The 20033-nt window shown below is 43.4% G+C and overlaps 9 protein-coding genes across 9 annotated transcripts; 4 read left to right on the plus strand and 5 right to left on the minus strand.

Annotated features, from left to right (window-relative positions):
- Nucleotides 1-56: 56 nt before the first annotated feature.
- L199_000092 (uncharacterized protein) lies at nt 57-1375 on the minus strand (the record flags this gene model as incomplete). Its single annotated transcript, XM_064885865.1, has 7 exons — nt 57-153; nt 213-304; nt 364-432; nt 501-586; nt 646-772; nt 844-1038; nt 1106-1375. 7 exons carry the CDS (start codon nt 1373-1375, stop codon nt 57-59), a joined length of 936 nt encoding a protein of 311 aa, XP_064741937.1.
- Nucleotides 1376-1815: 440 nt separating this feature from the next.
- L199_000093 (uncharacterized protein) lies at nt 1816-5610 on the plus strand (the record flags this gene model as incomplete). Its single annotated transcript, XM_064885866.1, has 17 exons — nt 1816-2721; nt 2794-2891; nt 2951-3060; nt 3185-3400; nt 3481-3568; nt 3653-3665; nt 3734-3917; nt 4003-4124; nt 4193-4262; nt 4322-4496; nt 4555-4811; nt 4876-4980; nt 5039-5096; nt 5160-5192; nt 5253-5314; nt 5386-5487; nt 5555-5610. The coding sequence occupies 17 exons, from the start codon at nt 1816-1818 to the stop codon at nt 5608-5610; spliced, it is 2655 nt and encodes an 884-aa protein (XP_064741938.1).
- A 314-nt stretch (nt 5611-5924) lies between these two features.
- Nucleotides 5925-10143, minus strand: L199_000094 (uncharacterized protein; the record flags this gene model as incomplete). Its single annotated transcript, XM_064885867.1, has 15 exons — nt 5925-6476; nt 6584-6598; nt 6708-7128; nt 7280-7568; nt 7673-7843; nt 7932-7979; nt 8046-8266; nt 8362-8433; nt 8506-8789; nt 8891-9124; nt 9268-9467; nt 9565-9711; nt 9799-9919; nt 9978-10023; nt 10091-10143. The coding sequence occupies 15 exons, from the start codon at nt 10141-10143 to the stop codon at nt 5925-5927; spliced, it is 2874 nt and encodes a 957-aa protein (XP_064741939.1).
- Nucleotides 10144-10555: 412 nt separating this feature from the next.
- L199_000095 (uncharacterized protein) lies at nt 10556-11455 on the plus strand (the record flags this gene model as incomplete). Its single annotated transcript, XM_064885868.1, has 5 exons — nt 10556-10762; nt 10833-10880; nt 10983-11154; nt 11239-11339; nt 11423-11455. 5 exons carry the CDS (start codon nt 10556-10558, stop codon nt 11453-11455), a joined length of 561 nt encoding a protein of 186 aa, XP_064741940.1.
- Nucleotides 11456-12138: 683 nt separating this feature from the next.
- L199_000096 (uncharacterized protein) lies at nt 12139-12635 on the plus strand (the record flags this gene model as incomplete). Its single annotated transcript, XM_064885869.1, has 3 exons — nt 12139-12248; nt 12342-12357; nt 12447-12635. 3 exons carry the CDS (start codon nt 12139-12141, stop codon nt 12633-12635), a joined length of 315 nt encoding a protein of 104 aa, XP_064741941.1.
- A 170-nt stretch (nt 12636-12805) lies between these two features.
- On the minus strand, nt 12806-13861 carry L199_000097 (uncharacterized protein; the record flags this gene model as incomplete). The annotated part of the gene is made up of 5 exons (XM_064885870.1): nt 12806-13095; nt 13215-13342; nt 13441-13447; nt 13541-13619; nt 13712-13861. 5 exons carry the CDS (start codon nt 13859-13861, stop codon nt 12806-12808), a joined length of 654 nt encoding a protein of 217 aa, XP_064741942.1.
- Nucleotides 13862-14543: 682 nt separating this feature from the next.
- L199_000098 (uncharacterized protein) lies at nt 14544-15019 on the minus strand (the record flags this gene model as incomplete). The annotated part of the gene is made up of 3 exons (XM_064885871.1): nt 14544-14575; nt 14650-14817; nt 14926-15019. The coding sequence occupies 3 exons, from the start codon at nt 15017-15019 to the stop codon at nt 14544-14546; spliced, it is 294 nt and encodes a 97-aa protein (XP_064741943.1).
- Nucleotides 15020-15559: 540 nt separating this feature from the next.
- On the plus strand, nt 15560-17460 carry L199_000099 (uncharacterized protein; the record flags this gene model as incomplete). The annotated part of the gene is made up of 11 exons (XM_064885872.1): nt 15560-15674; nt 15781-15854; nt 15932-16002; nt 16073-16106; nt 16180-16292; nt 16406-16553; nt 16625-16702; nt 16788-16909; nt 16981-17126; nt 17249-17324; nt 17418-17460. 11 exons carry the CDS (start codon nt 15560-15562, stop codon nt 17458-17460), a joined length of 1020 nt encoding a protein of 339 aa, XP_064741944.1.
- Nucleotides 17461-17857: 397 nt separating this feature from the next.
- Nucleotides 17858-19534, minus strand: L199_000100 (uncharacterized protein; the record flags this gene model as incomplete). Its single annotated transcript, XM_064885873.1, has 7 exons — nt 17858-18025; nt 18106-18289; nt 18394-18798; nt 18871-19019; nt 19134-19250; nt 19371-19415; nt 19508-19534. 7 exons carry the CDS (start codon nt 19532-19534, stop codon nt 17858-17860), a joined length of 1095 nt encoding a protein of 364 aa, XP_064741945.1.
- Between the last annotated feature and the right edge of the window lie 499 nt (nt 19535-20033).

The following is a 20033-nucleotide window of genomic DNA, read 5'->3' on the forward strand; positions in this document are numbered from 1 at the left end:
ACTCGAGTAGATCAGCGAGGAGGGCACCATGAGTACTATGCATGCATGCAGGCATGTTATAACAACTTCTTCCCAGGCTGTTTTAGTATCTTTACACCTGATCTACCTAAGTAACTGAACCCGCTCCATATGGTCGTACCGGCTACTGTCCACCTGTTGCATCGTTGCATCAGCTATGTTCATACCAAAGCTGTAGCTTGGAGCCGACTCACTGTAATGCCTGTAATGGCCCGGCTATCGAGTACCCCAACAACGGAGAGACGGTTGTTAGTCCCATGAGTAACAGCTGAAGGGCTGTATTGATCTATAAATAATAGATGTTAGCTGTAATTCATGTTTCCATTGGTAAGGTAGCTAGCTAACCTTGCTAATCTGCGTGGGCTTCACCTCGGCAGAAGGTATGGAGACGTCAAAGTATCGTTTCAATGTACGCTATACAATATACGAATTTAGCTGGGTTTGTCAAAGCGCGGACTCAGAATAGCCAAATCGTAACATACAGGTTTTGGTAGGGATATAAACCTGAAGTAGAACGCTGAGATGGATAACCCGAGATCCCTTCCGAAGATGAGGATAGCAAGGGGTACTATATCACTCAGACATCAGCTGTGTTATACATAGGATATTCAGCCGCAGCTGACGTACGGGGTAAGAGCCCTGACCACGCTAGCGTTCCGACCAAAGTGGTCATCAGAGCTTTATCAGCTGCTGGATCCAATATCGATCCCAAGACTGAACGAGAATTGTATCTTCTCGCCAACCACCCATCCAGCTATTATACCACATCGTCAGCTATGATCCATATCATATAGATACTGAGGACGAATCAAAAAGCTAACCTACCCAATCTGATACACCACTAGCGAATAATATCCCCGTTGCCCAAGCGAAATCCCCTTGTACGATCGTATAACCCAAAAATGGACATGCAATAATCCTAGCTAATGTCAAAGCGTTGGGTAAAGTGTATGGCGATTCATGTAGTTCTGCCTCGTCGGAGGCTGGTAAAGGAGGTATGGAAGTGGCAGGTTTCGGTTCCTATGATCGTTTAAACAACCTATCAGTATATTCCAGCCAAAAAAACATAAAATGAAGGTTTACTTACTATTGAAGAAGAAGCTGGGATAGAGGTTTTATCATTTGGTACTACTGGTTTCTGGCTGTAGTACCTCGTCCATTTAGGGGATAGAATAGCTAATGACAGAGTAGGTCTTGAACCTATCTGCAAGCAGCTTCTCCTACTTGACAATTGTCTCGCGACATGATGACTCCGTATCCTGACTTGAACGATTTGAGATCGAAGTTGGAGCACGGTGTGTCGATAGGGTAGGTCCATGGCTAGTAGTAGGCCTCTTGAATGTAATGCCGGTGCCATGTTGACGGAGTTGGACTGCTCTGTGGTATAAAGTATGCTCCTCGGGAAGAGAAGAGGTGAAGGTGAATATCCTGTCTGCTCTGTCCTAGGATTTTCGGAGCAGGATCAAACACGTCATATTACGTAATCACATTCCCACGGTGGCGAAGATCTCGTGTCTGACTTTATCCGTGTCGCATGTAGAATGTCAACAAACCATACAGAATTCATTTGGTATCCATGCACTCTTCTTTCATCCTGGATTCAGGTGAATCAACAGTATCAACCAACCCAGCTCGACTCGGAGAGGAGGAAATAGAACAAGTGTCTGACAGTCGCCCACCTCACGGCTCTCTCTTTGCTTCTTTCATTCCTTTATACCCCCCATAGACAAGATGGAATCGTATAATCTTCATAACAGACCACCTCCCCCAGCTCAGCCAAGACACGCCGTAATCGACATGACCTTCTCTCCCTCTCCTTCACCTACTTCGTCACCCACTCCTGCCTTTAATCACAGGCGAGTAGAAGGTGGTGATAAGGCCCCGTCCCAAGGTTCACTTCGTTTCGCACCTAACGCACATGTCAGGATGTCCGATACATCTACACCAAATCATCATCATAATCAACAACAACAACAACCACTCAAGTCGTCTGCTCTGTCCAACAGACCACCACCAGCGATGGATCCACTGAACTTCGAGAATTTTGGCTCTTCCTTGGCATCTTCCAAATCATCAAAGTCATCATCTCAGTCACAGTCACAGTTCAAATCCGCATCAGGTCATCTATACAGAAAAGCTGTAGACCCCTCTTCGACCTCGACGTCACATCCTAACGGCATGAACAAAGCTTCAGGCTCCAACTCCTATGGCAGCTATATCAAACCCGCTACTCCCAATGCATTCCAAAACGACAGCCCTTATCAGCAACAACAGCAGATTAAACAAGTCTTCTCCAAAACTTCCCATCAACCTGCATTCTATACTAATCAACAATGGCCCGCCTGGGTTCATAATGGTCAAGCCAACCCTATTCTGATACACCATCAACCTCCCGCTCAATCATCCAAGCCGAAAGTGGCATCAGAAGAAGACCACGTACCTAGAGAAGACTTCAACATCGATGCCATACCCGTCACGGCAGAGGATTATCAGCGATATAATGGAGATGCCGACAAACACATGCAAGAGCTTCTGAGTGGAGCGATAGGTGATGGTGAAGGTGAATTGGATGATAATTCAGAAGGAGATGATGTGATTGAAGGCTTTGCAGATGGGATCAAGTTGATGCCTCATCAGGTCAGAGGGGTGAAATGGATGAGACAGAGGGAAAGTGGAAGGAAATACGGTGGTATCTTGGCTGATGTAAGCTGTCCTGCTCCCATTTCAATTATTAAACATATTGGAAATTCAGCTGATGTTATTGTGAAATGGTAGGATATGGGTCTCGGTAAGACCGTACAGACTTTAGCTAGAATCGTAGAAGGTACTGCTACGGCAGCAGAGAAGAAAGCTGGTTACAAAGCTGGTACCTTGTGAGAATTCTATCTTCCTTCTTCACCATCAGCTAAAAGCTGACTTTGCGAGTCGTTAGGATCATCGCTCCTCTTGCTGTCATGGAACAATGGGCTACAGAAGCTAAAAGCAAGACCAAGCCCGGTCAACTGAAGGTGACCACGCATCATGGTCCAAGTAGGACCAAATGTGAGTTTGGCGTGAACGCGGAATCTCTTACATCACGGATTCATCAATCAGATCCATTCACGCTCCATGTCTCCGCATAGTCGTGAGATATCGGCTGATTTTACTGATGATATGATCAACGTAGCCGGCAAGACCCTCGAAAAATTCGACGTGGTGATAACCACTTTCCAAACCGTTGCATCGGAATTTGCGGTTCACGAAACAGCCGCTCAGAAAAGACTGGAAGAAGTAGATTCCGACTCTGATGTTGATACCGGTAGAAAAGGTGCTGGGAAAGGGAAGAAGACTAAGAAAGCTGGTTGTCCACTGTTCGAGGTGAAATGGTTAAGAGTAGTGGTCGGTGAGTTGACCAGGATCAAATCGACTTCCACAGCATGAAAGGAAGCTGTATACTGATATGGTATTGACGGAAACGTATAGACGAAGCGCAGAATATCAAGAATCGAAATACGAAAGCTGCCAAAGCTGCTGTAGCTCTCAAAGCGAAGTACAGATGGTGTTTGACAGGGTAAGCTGCCGAGATCCTTCGTCATCATTGGGAGGGAAGCTGATGTGGTTGTTTGTTGTTGTTGCTGTTGTTGTTGTTTGATAGTACTCCGATTCAAGTGAGCATTTCGCAGCAGGTGGCATGTACCTAGATACGATAGCTGACCTGCCTGTTTCCACCGCACAGAACAGCGTTGAAGAACTTTTCTCACTTTTCAAATTCCTACGAGCTCGACCTTTAGACGACTGGGAAGATTTCAGAGATCGTATTATAAAACCTGTCAAAGATGGTAAGACCAAATTGGCCATGAAAAGATTGCATGTGATCTTGAAGGCTATCATGTTGAGGCGAACCAAGGATGCTACCATTGGTCAGTGACCAATCTCTTTTACGACAACAGACATGAGTTGTGGATTGTTTGGCTGAATGGATTTTCGGTGTGTTCAATTTGATAGATGGAAAGAAAATCCTTAATCTACCTGGACGTACTGTCCAGGTGACACCCTGTGAATTCGACGACGAGGAAAAGGCATTCTATGATGCGCTGGAGAAGAAGACGGAATTGACATTCAACAAGGTCAGTTACACAATTTACGCACGCCAGTGTGGACCTGGGAAAACTGATTCCGGATATCTATTGAATAGTTCGTCAAGAATGGTTCTGCTATGGCCAATTACACGTCCGTCTTGACTATGTTGTTGAGATTACGTCAAGGTGCGTCAGCTAGCTCTTTACCCGACTGGTAAATGACAAGCTGACATATTCACGTGCAGCCTGTGTGCATCCTTTACTGGTCACCAAATCGCTCACTACTGATTCAGACGCTATCGGCGATGCCGCTACTCAACCCAAAGAAGTGGAAACTGCAGATCAGGCAGATGAGTTGGCCGATCTCTTAGGTGGATTGGGTGTAGGAAGTGGGAAAACTTGTCAACTGTGTTACGTCAAGTATGCTTTGACTTCTCTTACTAATTTCAAAACGCCTAGCTTATTTTTGTACTTGCAGGTTGCAAGACCAATCGTCCACTCACTGTGAACCATGTTCTGCAATTGTCAAACAAGCAGAATCGAAATCGAAACTCTCGACTGCAGATGAGAGCCTACCGCCAACTTCAGCAAAGATTCGAATGTTATTGAAATTACTTTCTGAAGTTGAAGAGCGATCGAATAAGACAGAGAAGACTATTGTCTTTTCCCAATTTACGAGTTTCCTAGATTTGATTGAACCGTTCCTGAAAACCCACGGGATCGCTTATGTTAGATGTGAGTTGCTTGACGTAGAGAGATGACGCTGCTGAGCTGATGTGTGGGTACCTTTTGATGGTAGATGATGGATCTATGAGAAATGATAAAAGACAAGAATCATTAGATAAGATTAAGAATCATCCTGGGACGAGAGTAATACTGATATCGTTCAAAGCTGGAAGTACAGGTGAGCTAAATGCAGCCCTTTCTTCCAAGCGGGTAAGATAGCTCATCGATTAATGCAGGTCTCAATCTGACTTGCTGTAATAATGTCATTCTGATGGATTTATGGTGGAACCCTGCGTGAGTCAGCTAAGTGCCATGTTTCATTGCCTATATGAATGAACCAGCTGACTTATCTTGCAGATTGGAGGATCAAGCGTTTGATAGAGCCCATCGGTAAGTTTGCCCGACAATTTATGTCGTTGATGACTCTTAGCTGACAGTCATTTTCTGCAGACTCGGTCAGAAGCTAGACGTGAATATATTCAAACTGACTATATCAGAAACAGTTGAAGATCGTCAGTCCGCTCTCCAGAACAGCCAAAGGTTTGAAAATCTCTTAGCTGACCTTGTGTATCTACTGTGATAGGTATATTGGAATTGCAAAATGCCAAGAGAGAATTGGCCAATGCAGCGTTAAGTGGAACGGGTGCTAATGGAGTAATGAAATTGACGATGAACGATATCATGAGTGAGCTATTGCCTATCTGGAGATTTCGAGACGTTCGATACTGATGATGAGTGATTTTGCGCATCAGAATTGTTCAAAAGGACTAGAAGAGACGAGGACGAGGACGATGATGATTCGGATTGATAAACACAACATAAAAAGAGCTATCTGTGGCAGATGATGGTAAATTCGAGAAATCTGGACTTTTTAGTGTAGTGAGCTTTCCCTGATACTAACATTGTGTATAGATATTGTTAGAGTTGTACTGTGTATATGGTTTCAAGTTTGAATTTGTTGGTTCATTTTCATAACGATACTGATTGTATACTCATACTGACAACGACTACTCCCCTGATAACAAATACACTAGTCACGTACGAATCAATAATTCGTTGAGGGAATGCCTGTACAACTATCAAGAAAATACAGTACAGCATATTACCTACATCGTATTGGGATTAATCACTAATAGCATCTAAAACCACATCCAACCCCCTCAAAGTAGGTAAAACCTCTCCTGAAGTTATACATTCCGACATGATTTGAGTGGTATCATTCCAATAATTATTTAACCATATCTTCAAATCTTGATGTAAGACGCAAGTCAAGAATAGTAAATTGGATGATATCGAAGTAGAATTGATATCTTTGATTGATTCCCTTGAATTCAAAGATATTTTCAATTCTTTAATTATCTTAAGTGGTAAATCCGGTATCAAATTTACTATTCCTCCACCACTACCACTGGAGTGATTGGAACCTCCTGGTGCTGGAGCGGTGGATGGTTGAAGTATAGATAAACAAGTCATCGTTTCAATTATACCCGATCTATCATCATTATTACTCTTATGAGAAACGTTCAAACTACCTAACAGGTTTTCGATCAAAAGATGACTGATATGAGTTGATGATAATGGACCATATCGATCTCTGATTTCGGCGATACGGGATAAATGTTGGATCTTGGATGGGTAGGTGGATGTTTCTCGGTTGATAGCTGCTTTTGAGTCCTATTATGGGTTATATCGAAACGAACGAACAAAGATATCAGTGAGTGTTACTATTTAACTATTGAATGATATAGAATGGTAATGTATGTGTTTATCAATTTACTTACTCGATTGATGACAGGCTGATATAGATCAATACACAGATACAGCAATTACAGTAATCAGCATGTGCACCATCACCAAGTATAGAAACTGATCTGATTTCTGTCTAAATGTGTCTGATCCACTCACATTCCTCTCGACCGTACCTAAATGTCCATAGATACTACTGACCAAAGCCTTTAGATCATCATCCAACCCTAATCCAATACCAGAGGTACTTTGGGAATTCTTCGAATTACCAAATATCGCATGTACTTTAATCAACAACTCAAATACATCCAAACCATCTTTCGGAATTGACAACAGATTCGAAATTGCATTCAAGGAAGCATGTTGACAATCTTTTGGGATTTCTAATGTCATTTCCAATAAGTCGTAAGTCAGTTGAGCCTGTTGATCTGAAGAGTAACTTTCGAATTTGGATAAGTTGGATAAACCTTGGAAGATTAATGAGAGGATATTGGCTTCTGATGGCCGTCGGAGTCCGGTCATTATTAACTCTTTGACGGGGCCGACGTATTTCTTGTGTAGGGCAGGTGGAAGGGCGGGTCTGGTGATTACGGATTCATTATCAAGCGATGAACAGTGAGTAGGAAATCAATGAATATGAAATATTGTTACCGTAAACAGCGTAACAACATGTCAGTGTTGGATTATATTTCGATGATGATTGTGGCTGTATCCTGAGATTGATAACTCACAACAGATTACTAATAATGCAAGCTTCCACCACTGCCCTGTTTGGATCCACTGAATGTAAGAAATCCATCAGACTTAGACTCTGTCGAATATGACTCCATGCTAGAGGTTGGACGATCGCCTTGTGCGCCGTAGTGAGATGAGTCAACAATTTTGCAGCTACGATTTGAATGGATGGTTCTAACGACTGATGCAGTGCTAGGAGAATCATGGAACATGATCGTTCGTCTAACATCGATGCGAGGGCGGGGTTGGCCAGGACCGATAGAGCTACGTGAACTACGTGCGCGTCTAATCTCGACGTCGATGCAGAAATGTATCAGCTTTTTTCCTATGTGACAACCACGACCACCAAAGTAACAGATATTGGTGCTCCAATGGAAGACTTCACTTACCATCTGCCAAGAGTAAATGGGCAGCTTTGAAAGTTAGATTCCTCATTATAGATAAGGTAGCTATAATGGGATTGGTCGATAATTGCAAAGCGGCAATAACGATATTTTTACCTTTATCTTCCTCAAGGCTCCACAATACCAACTTTTGTGCTCTTGCAGCCAGATCTCGATCTACAGTTTATCACATCATCAATCATCAATCAGACTGAATTTTGGGCATGGAGAGTGAGGTATGACTCGTAGGTGAGCTTTGACTCACCGGTTAGAGGAAATACGTTTAATGCTTCAAGTACAGCTTCAGTAGGATCTATGAAAACGTTTTAAGCACGAGCATGACGAACCAATAGATAGTAGGTGAAAGGCACCAACTCACACCCACATTGTTTATCACTCAATAGATCATCAATAATATCAGTCAAAGTTTGTATAATCCTCTTCGCCAAATTGGGTAACAACGTAGCTATCATTTCCAACAATTCCACATCGGCAAGTAAGATGTGATGTGGATGATGAAGGTATTCTATCATTACGTCTAGAGTGATTGGACCAAGGGATGCTAAGAGACGAGCTAGTAGTTTTTGAGCTGCTTTTTGGCTGAGGAGACAATACAACGATAAATAACACCATTTATAAGCTACAATGATAGGATACAGTAACGAGAGTAGGAAAATAAAATATTGTAAACTCACTCTTTGGGTCTTGTTTGCTCTTTCAATACTCCCAAAGCAGTTTGTCCAACTTGTTCCAAGAATGGTTCGAAGCTATTACGTTGATAACAATCAGCCTTACGAACTTTGGCAATGATCTTGGGTATACGAAACATGATCACTAACCGATGCAATACAACTCCCGCAACCTGCCCCAAACCCCGCAATGCCGCCACCCTCAAACCCTCACCCGTACTCTGTGTTAGACCCAGCATGAATCTGATTGTATCGTCCATCAACCCATTCTCTACGAAAGACATCGTATCCCATGTGGCAAGTATTGGCAATGCCGCACAAAGTGCAATCTGCGCTGAGAGAGATACTTTGGAGGAGAGGGGGAGGAGAAGGTTGTATATTGATTTGGAAGAGCAGGTGGTTGGGTATCGGACTCGAAGGTCATTACGAAGGAGCTACATTGGTCGAACAAACACACAGGACACATGTCATGTCAGTGAGGTAGCTTGTAGAGTGTAAGTCAAGTATTGGATTATATATAGTAGACTAGACTTACCATCGGTGTATGTTCAATGATGAAACAACACCATGCTAAACCTTCTTCTTCTTTACCCGCTACACCGTGCACATGTGCATGTGCAAGCGAATGAGTATGCTCTTCGCATAGTCTAAGACTTGCAGCCAACAATGAATGTGTAGACTGTAAGATTGTCTGACACGATGAAGCTTTTTCAGAAGGTGAGTAAATCTTTAGTGCTCGAATGAGTGATTCTTGCGAGACTGACTTGTCCTACGAAACCATATATATTCAATGTGAATCAATCAATAATTAATCGTACAGTAATCAGTATGAGCAATCAGCCTCGATTACTAGCTCCCAAGATTTATAGCCCCTTCTAACGTTCTCTGGGAGGCACAAGTCATACCACTCACCGCACTTCCAAAAGCAGCCATCTGAACCTGCCTTAACAAAACCGGTAAATGACTTTCAAACAATATCGAACTACTTCTTTCTATACCCAGTATAATACACAATGCAAGATTCGAAGCTATCTGATCGCCTCTTAGTAAGAGGTTTTCAATCGCTAGGGAAACCGCTTCGGAAGTTAAGCTGGACATTGCCATTGCTTGACCTGAAGAACGTCAAAAGCGAACATCGGTCATTTAGATTACTGACAATCTCATCATACAGATATCAAAGATTTAGGTAGATGAGTATGATTCACTCACCATATAAATATGCTGCAGCTTGTCCTCTTCGATCAGCAACAGGTTGATCGAAAATGATACTTTCCAAAGTCTCGCATGTATAGGCATGTACGTCCGTCAGACCTTTGAGGGATGGTGCGTATAAATCTAGGGTATCTATCACTTTGGCTGATAAATCATATACCAAGAATATAAGTATGATGTACTCATACTAAATTTTGTAGTTTGCTATTTGTGACGGTGGAAGGGACTTACCGAATATTTTCAATGCTTTGGATAACGATTCATCTTGATCGTTCTTATCATTAAGTAATTGGTCGATCTTGGCTTTTAATTGTAACCATTCTGCTGAGAATCTCACACCTCCTAGAGATTGCTACGAGACACTGCACATCAGCGCAATTTACTGTCATAATTTCATAGACTATACTCACCTCGGCGGCTTGATGATCCAGTATAGCAGGAAAGTTCGCCAGTGTCCTATCGTATGATTCATGACTGATCAGTCTATCTGCCGTCAGATGAAGATATGTCATTTGCCACTCACTCGTCCCCACCATCTAGGAAGAAATCATATAAACCACTTAAGAAGCTTGTCATATTAGGTGAATCTTGTGTCAGCTTCGCTTTTGTCCTATCATATAAGTACTAGCGTAATGTGAATTTAGGTTTGTTGGATTTTACTTTGATATCATATGTTCGGTCAGTATGTCTGTCAGTATTGTCGACATCGAATATAGCAGCTGCATGGATTAGTGGCGAGTATAACTTGGCTCATACTCGCCCATAATGTTAGATTACATGCACTCTTTTGAAAAGTGAGATGAATGAAAGGACGAGAAGTGTGCAAATATGTGGTACTCGTATCAGAAGGCTCCTTGTATATGAGTGGAGGTACTCAGTGGTTGGTGTCATAACGCACGTCATGCTAGACATTTCTCACTGACACTTTCTCACATCACATCTCATATCATCATCTCCTCTCTTCCAACCATTCATCACCCAAACGCAAATGTCACAGCCCTCAAGTGGATCGTGGTACGACACCCTCACTTCAACACCCGTACTGATCGCAACAGCCGTAGGAGTTTCTTTCGCCGCCATCTTCGCTGCGACTTCCTCCTCTTCCAAGACTACTCAACAGGTTAAGGGACAAGTTAAAGAAGTTAAGAACGCTGCTGTGAACGCTGCTGACGCCAAAGGAAAGGCCGCACAAGCTGTACGTGCCCATCCTCCGCAAGGAGAAACAAGTTGACGTAGCTGATGGTCACGATATGGTGGGGGAATAGGGAGCATCAATTATGTCTGCGCCTGCTGCCGATTTAGCTCCTCCTAAGGTATGTTCAACCTATGTCATCATCACGATATCTATCCACTAGACCACGATACGACGATTGACAAATGCAAGATATAAGCTGATGTGCTTCTGCACTTTACAGGATGACCCCATCCCCGCCTCTGAACTATCTCAATACGATGGCTCGGACCCTTCCAAACCCATCTACGTAGCTATCAAGGGACGTGTCTTTGATGTGAGCAATAAAGCGGAGATGTACGGAAAAGGAAAAGGGTATAATATTTTTGCGGGAAGAGATGCAAGTAAAGGCCTTGGTGGGTTGTTCTTCGCACGTAACAGCTATAGAAGAGAAGAAGGATGGCCCAAGCTGATGTATGTGTTCTTGTTGTGATTTACAGGAATGTCATCACTTGATATCAAAGATGCCGTGCCGGATTATTCATCTCTCAATGAATCTCAGTTGAATACCTTGAATCAATGGGAATCATTCTTTGAGAAGGTGAGTCGGTGTATACCGAACATCGGTATATATATGTATATAATGAGAAGAAGAAAGGATCAAGCTGATGCTCTGATTTATAGCGATACAATGTTGTCGGTAAAGTCGTTCCATGATATGAGCCTGCGACAGAATAGATCTAAGAGTGATCCTACCATGTTTGTTTATAAAGTATAATTTCCAAGACAAGCTCATGCAGAAATTACAGAATATAACAGAGTACAGTAGCCGCAATTACTCAAACTACTCGCACTGACCACCTCTGTGAGCCCTAAACCTAAAAATGATGAAAGCATTGACCATCAACCTCATCCTCATTTCGAAAACGACCCCTTGGCTATGGACTCGGACGGCGTGTATCAGCTCACACGACCACAACTAGACTGACCCCCTTTCGATCGTGCCAAGGAGATACTGGCTGCCAACCCGTTTCAGGATTGGATAGGATTGATAAGTTAGATTAGATCCTTTGTGTTCTAGTATCCTGACTCACTCTTAGCTGAACAACAGAGTATGCGCGTGCAGTGTGACCAAGTATATGTAAGAATCAAGGAATGTATGTTTTTTATCTATGGAGATAAAATACTGCACATCTATATCGTCCATCTTTGAAAAGAAAAGACGGCATTGTCAAGTCTTGAATCGGATCGAGTCTTCTTTTGCATTCATAACACAAGAATCTGTGTGAGTTGTAGAACAAGAAAATCGTATCATAATGGTTGGTTGTCTTGTTCATCTGACATTCTCTTCTTAATCCCCAAAGTGATATCGAAAACGGAGACAGTGAAAAATACCAAGAATGTCAGCTAATAACTACTACGGCACACCCCCTCCCCAACAAGCTTATGGAGGTGCACCGGGATATCCACCTAATGGTGCGCCTCCCCCGCCTGGACAATGGGATCCCAAGTGAGTGTAGATGAACTTTCACAGGGTAGAAGTAGAAGTAGAAGTAGGAGTGAGCTGATGATTGATCTTCCATGATTGGGATCGTCATTATAGCCAACAAGCACCTCCCGTAAGCTTCAGACTTGGGTCATTATACCTACTCTTCTGCTCACATATGTTAAACGTTCTTACCTCTGCTGACTTTGCTCATGTGTCCAGCCAATGCACACCCAATACGCACCCCAACCTCAGATGGGCTACGATCCCAACCAAAACCAACAAATGCCCCCACAAGGCGACACAGATAGAGGTGCAGGTACAGCAGCCGCCTGTTGTGGATTAGGTGCATGTTGTCTGTGTTGTTTGCAATGTTGTGCTTTGGAAGCTTGCTGCGATGCTGTCTTCTAAGAAGGTTGGGTTGGTGGCGAAGGATAGGACGGAATGAAAACTAAATATTGTATCTTGGATGACACGAAAAAGTAGAATGAGTATGGATGTAGTTTGGGATAGTATAGATTATACTCATCGATGAAAATGTGATATAGATACATACAATATCATTCACTCGTTCTCACAAATCATATCTCCTCGTCCTCCCCTTCCCTCTGTTCTTGTACAATCTCACTCTCATCGCCTACACCCAGTCCATTCCCATCACGAGTCTCATCCGCACCTTCAACGATGTCCTCTTCCTCGTCCTCCTCATCATTATCGTTCTCACCTTCGCCTTCTTCATCGTCATCTACCATCTCCACATCGCCCTCGCCATCATTGACTGTCCCACTGGATTTCCTAGGTCCTTTATTCTTATTGGCATTGGCAGCTGATTTCTTGGCTAGTTTGGCAGCCTGGATATGATTTCGGTATGCTACGTGATTGAATCCATCAGCTTCAGCTTGGACCCTCTCCTGAAATTCGTGTACATCTTTCTCAGGAGATATATAGTAGACCAGTTGAATGATATTTTATTTATGAAGTAATACTCACCCTGTAATTCCTGTTCCAAAAGCGGTACCAACGCATCACTAGGTCCAAAATCCAGCTCTGTTATGGCTTTGATAACGTCCGAGGCTGTTATGGTCTTTCCGGATCTGGATACAGCTTGGTCGTGTGCGCTGAATAAGACATCGAATGATCAGCTCATCAGACGATATTTTACAGAGTTGTCTCGCAGACGTTGTTGCCGTTCAAATTATTGAAAAATTACGCTCACGCTGAGGCTATTGATCCGAAAGAAAAACAGGTGTCAGCTGAAGCACATGTCTTCCTCTATAGCCGTGCCATTTCGGTAGATTTACTGGAATGATACTCACTCAAATAATTTATGAACAACGTTGATCCCCTTAACAGAGCTATTGTCACATCCTGCTGCATCTTAACATTATCCGGTACCTACCAGACACGACATCATATGACCATAAGCATCAGCGAGAAAACACAAAAATACAACAGGTTTAAGTCAAGATAACTTTCACGTCACTTACACTTCCTTTGGCCAGCTTTGTCAGATTACTCTTGGGCAGCTCGAATTCGCTTATCCCACTTGAGTTGGCTTTCTGCTGAGCTAAAGAAGCGGAATTCATGTGAGTGGGTGGTTGCCAGCCTTGGGGTGGGCCTGTGAGTTTAGGTGGCATCGTTAGAAGGGGAAGGAAGAAGACACTGGTGGTGATTTAAGCGGCAAGTGGAAGAGTTATCTCAGAGCTGGAGACCGGCGCTTGAGCGAGAATCAATGATCGGGAAGAGTAGAGGAATGAGCGAACAAGATAGATGGATGGATGAATAGATGAACCGATGAACGCGATCTTTTTTTGGGAGACAAAGTCATGTTTGCAGATAGACGCGTAGATGAATATTTGATCCCGGTCCTCTACTTCTTCATACGATGTGATTATATACCAAACCATACTGACAAGTAGGATGTATGCCTAGCGAATTGACTGCAGAGAATCTCGGAGAAGATATAATACGAAGGTTCGATCAGTCTTCCCCTTTGAGACAAAATGGAGCAATGGAGGAAGGGAAAGTAAGTCAACGCAAGGACAGGCAGTTCATACTGATTGGCCCGTAAGTATGAAGCTCAATTTCAAATATGAGAACCATTCGACGTGATACGCTCGCATAATGCATGATCTAAAGTAAACTACTTGGCTAGATAAGGATAGGTGATGATAACCTATATAGTATCTCATACTCGTACAATCTCGTATATTATTCTGTGGTGGTTGAATACATTTCAATCAGCTCCAGCTTCATTATCGACAGAGGATATATTCCATCGAATGGATAGGGAAATTAGGTGGTCACAACAATGATAGCTCACATAACTACATTCACCACTATCAGCGGTACTATAATCGTTAATTTACTATCAGCACCATAGTCCTCCTCATTGTTTTGGAAGTGGTTGCCCTTGATTACTCACTCCTCATCAACGTCCTAGTCGCACTTATCAGATTAACCAATTTCGCTTTTACCCCCGGACCTTCATTTGCATTCTGACCGAACGCATCGTTGTACATGTGTGGATTGGGCGAGTGACCGAATCCTACGTTACTATTCGCGTTGGATGGGGTGGATGATGACCAGCCGACTATGTTGATATCAGGTCTTCAGCAATGAGTCGCTATCAATACAACATACAGAATCTGGAGGTGAGATAGAGAAGGGAGGGACAAGAGGAATACAGTTCGATACCCACTCCTAGCCAAGAACCTCTCTTCATTCAATATCGCTATAGCGTTGGTCAAAAGTAGACCTATGTAAAGTAAGTTGCCGAAATAACCAAATATCATCGTGAGGGTGATGTGTGGTGTGTTTCTCTTCCGTTCGATGTGATACGTAGTCGGATCTGGGATGCTCTTGTCTCGTTGTTTGGTGGTGGCGTTGAGGACGGTCAGATGGATGGTGATAAAGAGCAACGTTCCACATACATCATATCATATCATTCCGGCGAGTGACGATGGATGCGACTTCCGGATAAATGTCACGTGACTTTGAGGCCCAGAATGACTATTCACCATGGCGTATATACAGACATGACATGTCAATCATACCTCTACATAGACCATCTATGATCCATATCCATATCCATACAACACCTAGTTCATCCGGAGACAACTCTACAGAGGAGCTCTCAGGCCACCACAGAGGAGAAAGACATAGAGCGCTGTACCAAGAGGGAATCTCGGCCTGACGATATAGCTCAATCGCCTGAACGACATTCCTCCGGCATATCTCCTCCACTTCCCTCCCTCGCTTCCCTGGTCAACATCGGTCAACATCAACTATACATCCCTCTTCTCGACCAGCACCAAACGTAGAGGAAAGTCAACATGCCAGCTCCGACACAGCAGAGCGGACCACCTTCCCAAGGTTATTCGTCAGATGCAGCTGCCGCTCAGGCTGCTCAGGCGGCAGAGATGAGTGTGATCCTATGTACGGCCGGGTGTGAGTGTTTTCATCTCCATGTTCACATACTCATACCCATATACGAACATGAACATGGGCAAGGGGACATGACTCGAGGTTGACATGTTTTCCTGTGGTTATTTAGACGACCACTCGATACGGTTCTGGGAAGCTTGGTCAGGTATATGCTATAGACAAATCACCTTACAACCTCAGTGGGTGAGTGTAGTCTCTCCTGATTATATTTACATGCAACCGGAAATCGTAAAAGCTGAGATGGATACTTATCATCACAGAAACAAGTTAATCGTCTAGCTATAAGTCCAGATAAAGCTTATTTAGCAGCGGCAGGTAACGGAGCTGTGAGGTGAGTATTTGATATCATGGACATCTATCTTTATGGCAAACGAAGCTCATGTTTTCCCTCATATACGTAGGATATGGGATATAGCGTCTTTATCGAATACACCAGTAAGCTACTCTTTTTCTTTTTCATTCTGTTTCCCGTGGAGATTATGCTAATCCGATATCCATTCTGATACAGATAGCGACATTAGAAGGACACACCGCCAATGTGGTAGCTCTGGCATACTCAGCGATGGGTAAATGGATCGTGACAGGAAGTGAAGATGGTTCAGTCAAAGTATGGGATACCAGGTGGGTCGAGTCGGGTCTAGCAATATCATCACCATCATCATGTCGTTTTCCTTGGAATAATTTCGGGAAGTTAGTCCAGAGTGGAACCTGATTATTCTGGTCTTCTTCGATAGAACCGCTCAGATACAGCGTAATTACCTCCACGACTGTCCAGTAAACGACGTAATCATTCATCCAAATCAGGGAGAATTGATCTCATGCGACCAATCCGGTTCAGTGAAGATATGGGATTTGGCCGATAACACATGTACTCATGAATTGGTAAGTTATCTCTTTTATCACAGCTTGACTCTCAGTCCTGATATACTGTGTTCGATCGGTTGCTTGTCTAGGTACCTGATGAAGACGTTCCAATAAGAAGTGTCAGTATAGCATCGGATGGAAGTACGTTGGTAGCTGGTAACAATCATGTGAGTTTGAGGTTAGAGCTTTGTCGGGAATTGCTCTAATCAAAGGATGGATCAGGTAGGACCATGCTGACTAAAATGCGTCTAGGGTATGATATACGTATGGAGGATTGTTCCTGTCCCAGATGGGAATGCCAACCTACTACCAGTGACGAGCTTCAGAGCACACTCGAAATACATTACAAGGGTTATATTGAGTCCTGATACCAAGTGAGTATCACCTACGATCGGAATTCATGATTGTAATGGATTGACTGTCTGATGATTTGTTTTGTCTATAGATACCTTGCGACTTGTTCGGCTGATACGACAGTTAAGGTATGGTCAACGGAAGGATTAGATTACGCTTTGGAAAAGACATTACAAGGACATCAGAGATGGGTATGGGACGCTGCGTTCAGTGCCGATTCGGCATATCTCGTCACCGGTGAGTCATCATATCCCCAACTACTCGATCCATTTGCAGTAACAAACAGATGCCACCTCGATGAAATGGGGAAATTCCGTAGTCGGACTACTAAACTGCTCTGGATTATCTTTCGTTGATAGCTTCGAGTGATCATGCGGCGAGATTATGGGATTTGACTTCTGGTGAGACTGTAAGACAGTATGATGGACATCACCGGTGAGTTCATCACTACTTAGCATCATCCATACTCTGCACGATCCAGAGAGGATATTCACTGATGATGAATATCACTTGAATCACGTGTTATAGAGCCGCAGTATGTTGTGCATTGAACGATATCAATCTGGCCTAGATCGATATATACAAGTATATATACATAATTTGGAATTATTAGGTTGATTTGATATCTTTGATACCTTACCAAGGCGAAATTGGATAACTATTATCTCTCTGCCTGTTCTCAATATACCCAACCCAAATCCCTCAAAAATCTAATGTGTGTACCGTACGATACCATTTGAGTGATACGAGTATCGAGATATCTACAATGCATTTAAACAATAAGACTATGTATGTTTACCACTATGTAAGATCATCATTCGTTAATCACCATCGACTGATACTAAAATCTACTTTCAGGTAGTATTCACAATGAATCTCGTCAATCTATATAGGTTTATCATATGAAGAATCCTTCTTCTTTTGCTCTAATTTCGTTCATTCCAGATCCGTGAGATCGGTTCTGATATCTAATTAAGGACCTTTCTCAATTCCTTTTTCTGTTCAGGTGTTATCCTAGTTGGGAAAACCACATTCCATCGGACTATCAAATCACCTTTCTTCTTGGCTGAACCGACTTTAGATACTGGCATACCTTCACCTGGAATTCGAGTTTCTTGACCTGGTTGAACGATTTGCTAAAACCCAAAAGTATACCAGTCAGTATGAATTTCACGTAACCTTTTCCAATGTAAAGTAAGGGGTAAACTGTACTTACACCTTCAGGAGTAGATACGGTTATACGTCTACCATCCAATTGTTCAACTTCTTTCGTTATAGCTCCACCACCTTCTGGACCTAACAAGGCTTGAGATAAGGTAATGTTCAATTTGATTATCAGGTCGTCGTCTACTCTCTCAAATCGATTATGGGGTTTCTCTTCAACGATGAAAGAAACAGTTCTGAAACGGTCAAAAATCAAGTCAGCTACAATGTTTCCTCCCTACTGACTATATAGCCTTTAATTGCGCATTGAGTGATTCCCTGAAATCCAAACAATACTCACTGTGATTGTCCATATTCATCCTCATTACCCGCCCCAGCAAATTTAATCTTCGTACCCTTCTTCCAACCCGCTTTGTACGCAACCTCCAATATCTTCTCCTCTTGACCACCTGTCTGGAGATGTCTAGTGATTTTCAACCGTTTCGTTCCTCCCTTATACAGTTCTTCGAGAGTTAGAGCAAGTGGCTTGGTGATTTCTCCAGGGGGTGGTGGAGGTTTTGATGAATGTGGTTCTCCTCCGAATCCACCTGGCATACCACCCATACCACCCATACCACCCATTCCACCCATTCCACCTCCCATACGAGATGATCTCATCCTTGGACCTCCCCTACCGCCACCGCCGCCCATGCCGCCGAATAGGTCTTCCATACCCCCTCCGCCGCCTGATGAAGAGAAGAATGCACTATAAAAGGGAATGAAACATCAGTACCAAAAACCGTCATGAAAAGATAAAGAGGGGAGGTATGTCACTCACTTGAAAATATCGTTAGGATCCGTAGCGTGGAATGAGAATCCACCACCTCCTCCACCAGGGAAACCACCGCCGAAACCTCCTCCTCCTCCTGGTCCAGCACCTCCTTTGAGGCCTTCTTCACCTAACTGGTCGTATATCTCTTTCTTGTTCTACATAACAAGCAATTGTCAGCTATAGGTTACCTTGATACAGAAGAGAACGTCACAAGAGCACAAATCAAGATGCGGCACTTGCAGTTCTACATCGATAGAGGTTTCACTTACAGGATCCGATAGAACTTCATAAGCTTCACCAATTTTCTTAAACTTCTCTTCAGCAGCCGCACGCTTGTCTCCCGGGTTCTTATCAGGATGCCATTTTAACGACTCTTTTCTGTAGGCCTGGCGAAGGGAGGAAGGTCAGTGATAGCTCCGAGAAGCGCGGATGACAGAGAGGGAAGGGGTTTGATGAGCTGGGGAGGTCTGGCGAACAGTGAGGTAGATGGGAAAGAGAACACTCACCTTTTTTATCTCGGCTTCTGAAGCATCCTTAGAGACTCCTAGTATCTGCGAGATTGTATAGTCAGCTACGGTCAATGGTCATGTGAGGGATAGATGCAGGGAAGAGGGAAAGAAAGAGGGGGGGGGGGGGGTCATACCTTGTAATATTCAGTGTTATTTACCATCTTGTCGTGCGTTTATGATACAGTATGAATATGTTGAATGGGGATTGGTCGTGAATGTTGCGCTCTTTTTATGAATTGTGTTGATCTTGCGATACAGGTTTAAATGCGAGATGGGGAATGAGAAACGAATGATAGATGCTGATCATTTGGTGGTATTCTCTAGCATTCTCTAGAAACGCTCGTACTCAGACTCGCGCGGACTTCGGGACATACCGTCATGACCACGTGTTTGTATTACGTAATACGTCATGTTGCATCCAACCGAGGCGAAGGGCAGGACAAGTCAGTACCATAGGAAAACAGAACGGAGACCAGAAGAGTAAGAAAAGGTTTGAGGGCGGAAAGGAGAGAGTTAGGAAGGGGGAGAGCTGGAACGAAGCTAGGTCGACAGACCCGGTCGAAAGAGACCTGGTCGAGAGGCGAAAAGGGACGAAAAGGGAGCAAAACCCAGGGTATGAAGTGGACGTGTCGAGGTGGGAATGAAAAGGCGAATAGCGGG

Source organism: Kwoniella botswanensis, chromosome 1 (assembly GCF_036426115.1).
Source record: "Kwoniella botswanensis chromosome 1, complete sequence".
In the NCBI taxonomy this organism is placed as follows: domain Eukaryota; kingdom Fungi; phylum Basidiomycota; class Tremellomycetes; order Tremellales; family Cryptococcaceae; genus Kwoniella; species Kwoniella botswanensis.